Source organism: Penaeus japonicus, unplaced genomic scaffold, assembly GCF_977035675.1.
Source record: "Penaeus japonicus unplaced genomic scaffold, GWHDUDI00000001_assembly GWHDUDI00000016, whole genome shotgun sequence".
NCBI classification, from domain to species: domain Eukaryota; kingdom Metazoa; phylum Arthropoda; class Malacostraca; order Decapoda; family Penaeidae; genus Penaeus; species Penaeus japonicus.
The window spans coordinates 40,445,659-40,452,939 of record NW_028234418.1 but is presented as its reverse complement, the minus strand read 5'-3'; the positions used below and the strand labels follow the sequence as shown (position 1 = coordinate 40,452,939).

The 7,281-nt window shown below is 35.1% G+C and overlaps 2 protein-coding genes across 2 annotated transcripts; both read left to right on the top strand.

Annotated features, from left to right (window-relative positions):
* Nucleotides 1-391: 391 nt before the first annotated feature.
* Nucleotides 392-1,841, top strand: LOC147470338 (uncharacterized). The gene is made up of 2 exons (XM_086545003.1): nt 392-614; nt 1,690-1,841. Exons 1-2 carry the CDS (start codon nt 428-430, stop codon nt 1,836-1,838), a joined length of 336 nt encoding a protein of 111 aa, XP_086401129.1. The 5' UTR covers nt 392-427; the 3' UTR covers nt 1,839-1,841.
* Nucleotides 1,842-1,853: 12 nt separating this feature from the next.
* On the top strand, nt 1,854-5,994 carry LOC122261153 (uncharacterized). Its single transcript, XM_086545694.1, has 4 exons — nt 1,854-1,858; nt 1,980-2,154; nt 2,400-2,491; nt 5,805-5,994. The coding sequence occupies exons 1-4, from the start codon at nt 1,854-1,856 to the stop codon at nt 5,920-5,922; spliced, it is 390 nt and encodes a 129-aa protein (XP_086401820.1). The 3' UTR covers nt 5,923-5,994.
* The last annotated feature ends 1,287 nt before the right edge of the window (nt 5,995-7,281 follow it).

The window sequence follows — 7,281 nt, the reverse complement described above, 5'->3', positions numbered from 1 at the left end:
ATGATGGTTATCAAAGAGTTGATTCTCCTTCCATTCAAATCAGTCGCATTGATGTGGAAATGGAAGGAGAGAGATCTCAAAACTCCTAGATGTATAACGAAAAATGTTCTTAATGCAAAGCTCTCAGGTAAATCATAGTGTCAGCTTGCAAATTTCAGTGCAATCTTTTGTGTCTGCTGATGTGTGCGAGCGCGCGTCTATTTTGTTTTTTGTCTGTTAGTGTGTGTGTGTGTGTTTAGTTGCTGTGTGCAATAAAAAGAATCATGGTTGTTAATATATTAGACACCGATAACTAGATAGCACAAATAACATTTTCAAGTGTCATGAACACGCGAACTTCTCGACCTATTTATAGCCAAGCAGATCCTGGTTTGTCGTCAGTTCAGTCCACACCACCGTCGCCTCGAGAGCCACTCTTCGGACCAGGATGAAGCTGTTGACTCGGATGGCACTATGGGCGTATTTGATGACATGGGCGGCCTCCTCGATCGTCTATAACCTCGTAGGACATCCTCACCAAAGCCCAAGCTTCAAGGAAGATATAAACACAAAAACTAAAATGATATGTGCCTTTCAGTGTAGATCTCGTCTGTGTACGGCATTTTCTTTCGAGGGTAAGTGAAAAATAATTAATTGTCTATCCGCGTCAAAGTATTTTCCTTCTTCAAAAGTAGACGCAAATAACTGATCAACAGGAAAGAAGTGGATATAGGATTATTCATTGCATATTTGCAAACATGTGAATAATTAATCTGGACGTAACTTTAACTGGGAACCACCGATACAATCAAAATCCTAAATACGACAATTGGCCATACTACCTGTAATCAAGCGACAGTTACGCAGTGAGACAAGTACAATAAACAGTCTCTGTTACACATCTAGGTCGTAGTCATAACACATGTTGGAATGTTTGTTATAAGGACAGGATCCCTCATGTGCATGTTGAAGGGGAAGGGAATGAATTTGACTTCGGGCCATAAAATGTTGTCTTGCATATCTTAAAAATATTCTTATAGTGTATATGCATTTTATGCTGCCATACTTTTTGGAAATTCCCCAATAGCACTTTTTCTACACTTATACGGTTGGAAAGGTACAATTCATTTCATCTATATATATACAGAGAGAAAGAATACACAAAACTATGAAGAAAATTCATATATCAGATTTAGTTTCCTGAAAATATAAAAGTATATGATTGTAATGTATGATTCCCTTTTGTATAGCCGTAAACGTAAATATACATACATGCATATATATATATATATATATATATATATATATATATATATATATATATATATTTATTTATGCATGTATGTCTATATACATATATAAATATATTAGTTGTTCAGATCAGTTCAGTTCAGAGAGATTTGCGAAGTCTTCCCTTCGCCCGGGCTATATGGTTGTTCCATTGAACCCGTCCCTATATGATATATATATATAGATACAGATTTTTCTTGTCACGGAATGAGATCTGAAAGAAGTTACTTTATGGATTAACAAAGTTGAGCGCTTCATGATTTTCATTTGTTGCCAAGGGCATTGTGGGTACCAGACGGTGACTTGGAATGGCATTTAAAGACCCTCAAAATACTGCTAAGATCAAATAGAGTTATTGATTGAAGTCACCGGTGTCAATGAATGATTATATCTGATACTCAGGTTCTACCTACTTTCCAGATGGTTTGTGCCGGATGTACAATATAGGCGAAGGTGACGGAACCTATCCCAGCTCCAACGTAGCAAGCTACAAAACCTCCCAGGACAATTTTTTTGAGGCTGCTTCGATCACGAGGTCATCAGTCTACATCTATAATAATGTGCCGTAAGATGCCAATACTGATATGATGTATTTTTTTCTTGAATTTTGTAACCAAAGTGGTATATGTAGATACACACGTGCATACCATTCTGTACATATATTACATATAATAACCCTAATCATATTAAAAGAAATCTCAACAAAACAGGTATGATGGGGAAAATGCCATCGACGGCGATGTGACGACATACTTCCACTCAGCTCTAAATGACATGAACCCTTGGTGGTGTTTGGAGCTGAGTGAACCTGCTATGGTCAAAACTATTCGACTATTTCCAAGCATCAAACTCCTTTTTCATATACGCAGGTTCAACAATATCGAGGTTTGTAGAGACGTTTATATGATTACCCAAATATATGATTATCTAACTACTTACCATTTTTTAAGACCGAAGCAAAACAGAAATAGGTCTAGTAATGCAACTGTATAAAAAAAAGCTAAATAGAATTGAGCCTACAGAGTAGGTACTAAATTTCTAGTTGCATGATCAGGTCGATAAAATGACCGACTTCCTAATTTCAATGTTAGGACTTTTTCGATAACAAACCATTATAAATCTCGCTTCAGGTTAGAGTTGGGATGAATCCCCCGAATGGCGGCGATGCCACTATGAATCCCCTCCTCGGTTACTACGCTGGACCTTACGATAACAGCTCTTGGTGAGTGTTGATTTCCGCCTTCTTGTGGTCGTGGATGTATCAGTTTTAAAAATGTTTTTTTAAGTGTGTGTATATATGTATATGTATATATATATATATATAGAGAGAGAGATAGATAGATTGATAGATATACCTAATTATTGTAATTCATTTGAAGTTAGTTTATTTCTTCAGTTTTATATATTTATATACTTTGTTTTTGTAATATCAGTTTGCTGCATGATTAGCAACGCCATTGAATATTACAATTCCTAACCCAATGCAGACGGGTGTTATGACATGCATGACGATAGTCATGGCATATTTGACATTGGGGAAGAGTGGATTGCTGTATTTCTAATATGAGTAATAAGTGTATTTAGGGCCTGATGGTGACAATTGCACTTATTATTGCTATAACTGTCGTTATAGTCACCAATATTCTTTTATCTTAAAATTCCAAACATAGCACCACTCTCTCCTACCACCAGCATGAAAGAAAGCCTTGAATGCCACCTATCCACTGTCTCTACCAAGCACTACCTTTAGAGAGCGGTGATACACAGCAAGATGTCGACCTCTGGTGATGAAGGATATGCAGGCAGAATGAGAAGAGCAAGGTGACCCAGATCATGTCCAGTATTTACAATGTGTCCCTGTGCCAGTATGGCTGCCTTTCTTCTATTTTCTTAAATAGCGCTACTTCCAAGCCGTAGGCCAAGGCTGGTCTAACTACTACTTTACCCTTAAAATTAATTGGTACTCTCCTGTCACATATTACTCCAGACACCTTCCTCCAGTTGTTCCATCCACACTGAACACTGAAGTTAACCTCCTTCTCCATTCACTCTGATCCACCATTGACCCAAAATATTTAAAGGTCTTAACACTCTCCTTATAACATCCATTCATTTTAATTGTGGCATGTCAGTCATCGTCTATTTCAGTTATGAAGTACTCGGTCTTAGTCCTACTGATTCTCATTCCTCTACTCTCCAAAGCAGACCCCTATTCTTCCGGCCACCTCTCCAGCATGTCTTTACTTTCTGCTGCCGACACAATATCGTCTGCATAAGACACACAGCACGGCGGTGAATCTCTCCCATTTACGGTGATGACATCAAAATCTATGTTGAATAATAGTGGGCTCGCCGCCGATGCCTGGTGTATACCGACCTTAACGTGAAAATTATATCTTGTGACGTCCCTGTAGCATCCTTGATTATTCTTACATACTTTTCATGTACTCTTCTCTTTTGCAATCCTCTCCACACTTCTTGTCGCAGCACTCTATCATATGCTTTCTCTAAATCGATGAAGACCATATATAACACTTTTTGCTTATCCATAGTCTACCGGAGACAGAAAATGCTATCAATCGTTCTTTCCTCAGTATATTACCATTCTCATTTTTTATCTTTCTAATATGTGTCATGTCTTCGGTGCTCCTGTTTCTCATTTTTGCGAGTTTGAAAATCTTTCATTGTCCTTCTTTGGTATCTAATTCCTCCTAAAGCTGATTGTATGCTTTTGGTTTGCCGACAGCCACCTTTCTCTTTGTTCCCCTGCAACTTTCCTATATGCATGCTTATCTGTTTCTAATTTACTTTCTTCGCACTTTTTCTTAGCATTCTTTTTTATGTTTATCTTCTGTGGTACCTTTTCGTTAAACCACCATGTCTCTTTATTTTCCAAACCTACCCGCTGCTCTCTCCTAATACTCCCTTTTCAGTATTCAAAATCACTCTGTTCATTCTATTCCTACATGCATCTATATCTTCTATTTCACTGTCTATCTCGTTCATCACCCTAGTATCAGATTGCACTTTCAGTTCCTGATCTTTAAGTTGAATCATTTTACTCTTCGATGATTAATGACTTTTCTTTTCTGCCTTCGAGTTACTCTCACTGATAGATGTTTGACCACCAAGCGATGTTGTGCAGTTACAGTTGTTGTGCTGTACAGTCCTTGATCTCAACCCTATTTCTAGTTCGATATAGCAAAAAGTCAATTTGACTTGCTCTGTCTCCACTATTATAAGTTATTAGATGTTTGTCTCTTTCTAAAGAAGGTATTTCCTATTACCATATCAAAGGATAGTGCGAAGTTAATAACTCTCATCATCTGCATTTCCTTCTCCAAAAGCATTCCCTCCTTGTATGCGACAGATGGCATCATTGATGCTACTAATATGTCCGTTGAGATCTCCACCACCAATACATCTTTCACTTTCTTCGACTTTCTCCATTTCTTCTTTCAGTTCTACCCCAAAATGTTCCTTTTCCTAATCCGTGCAACCGGTTTGTGGTGCATATACACTGAAAAGGTTCGTTGTAAACTCATCTAGAGCTAACCTTATCAAGATGATGTGGTCATTTTTTCTGTATACTTCCATTACCAAGTTTTTTATTTCTTTAGATGAAATTATTTCAACGCCATATCTGCCTTCTTCATTTGCTCCCTATACAATTTTATAAAGAGTTCCTAGTTCCCTTGTCTTGTTTCCAGAGCACCTTGTTTCCTGTATGCATGTAAAATCCAATCCTCGGCTTTTCATTATTCCACATAATGCTCGGCCTCTTCCAGTCATGATCCCTATATTTAACGTACCTATTCTCCATTTGCGAACTAACTTCTTTGGCTGCACCCATTCATGATGTATTAACAATCGCTGGTCCACAGATTTAGGGCGCTGTATGTGCAGGCCAATTATGGGCGACGTCCTAGCATTATCTCCCATTCATATAAGGCTCATTTCATGAAAAGATTTGGCAAAAAAATTTGGACAATTGCTCTTTCTCGCTATTTATCTGACCTTGGGACCGGCAAGGGCTGGATTGCCTTCCCAACGGCTAAGTTCTATATAATAAAAAGGAAAAAAAAAATATATATATATACATTTATATGTATATATATGTGTGTATAAATATATATACATACACACACACAGACACATATATATACATATAAACATATATATATATATATATATATATATATATATATATATATATATATACATGTATAGATATATATACATATATGTGTATATATATATAATTATATATATTTATATATATACATACATATATATATATATATATATATATATATATATATATATATATATAGTTATATATTATACAATCACCTGCACATAGACTATTTTGTACGTGATTATAAAACACAGTCAACAGACATGTCCTTAGACCTTAATATAAGGTTTCTAATTATAATGATCCTACACGGACACACACTGTTTCAGTAACGGTTGGTGGTTCATTAAATGTTTAACAATGAATTAATTAGGCTATTCAAATACCCTTCTTGCAGCTGCAGCGTGGACATCACTTCTGCGACCCCAGTGGAAAGCCGCTACATTCACATCCGGCGTATCTCCGTTCCCGGCGACGAAACTCTTGTTTTCGTGGAAATACAAATCTTTAGCTAGGATGTAGAAAATGGCACGTTGAAGGCACTGTGGAGGACTGTTTGCTGCTTGCAGATCATCAGGTACAGAAAGACGAAGTAATATGTATATATGTGTATGTATATATATATATATATATATATATATATATATATATATATATAATATATGTATATGATATAAATATATAATATATGTATATGATATAAATATATAATATATATATAATATATATATATATAAATATATATATATACACAAATATATATACATATATATATATATATATATATATATATATATGTGTATGTATATATATATATATATATATATGTATGTATGTATGTATATACACATACTTTAAAATCACGGAAGGAATTCAAAATACAGAATATACGGTGTGTGTGACAGAATAGTTGTTCCTTCTTATGCGTGCTGCTATGTATATGCACAGGTTTCTGTACACATTCAGTTAAAATTAGCCATTCTCGCCCAAAGTTGTTGATTGTATGACATGATTCCTGAGGTATTATGTGATTCAGCTGAAAAAAAAAAATGTTTATGTAAAGATATACATATCATATGTGTGATGATCTTATGCACGTGTGATAACTCGTGCCTAACAGCCAGATCTTTCATATATCTAAATCGATCTGTAAAGATATGTATGTATTGATGAGTAATTAACATATCCACATATGTATACATGATTTAGACAGAAATTGACGCAAGGGTATCCGAAAAATCGTCTCTGTTCGTGCATTGTAGTGACTGTTATTTACTTTAGTTACCCCGGTTACTAGGTACCGCCCCCTAGAGAGTTTAGCCAGACTGACCACGTGTTTCTTGCCAGTTTGTAGCCTCATCCTTGTTTATTTTATTTTGCATTTTTTTTAAGTTTAAATCTTAGAGTTGTATGTAATCCATTCTCTTATTTATTTCATGCATATTTTTATGTGTCCCTTATTTCGTTATTAACTGCTTTTGATTGACTTTTGTATTTTTAATGTTTGTTTGTCATTTCATATCTTTATTCTATCAATATATATATATATTTTTTAATTCAAGTTTGTTAGGTTCAGATAAGAAGAACAATTTAAAGAGTTTTAGTATATATATATATATATATATATATATATATATATATATATATATATATATATATGTATATATATATATTTTTTTTCCATGATGTATATCCGCCCTTTTGCCTTGCAACCTAAAAACACTCTACTTATCAAAACTGGAGGCTAAGGTGGGCCTTGCAGTACGAATCCAGAGGCTAGCACATGAAAAGAGCATCTGGCGTTTTTCTTGTGAAAATAACGCCAATGTTAATAATGGCAATCGCTAGAGGCGATTGTCTAGATTCTGGTTCAA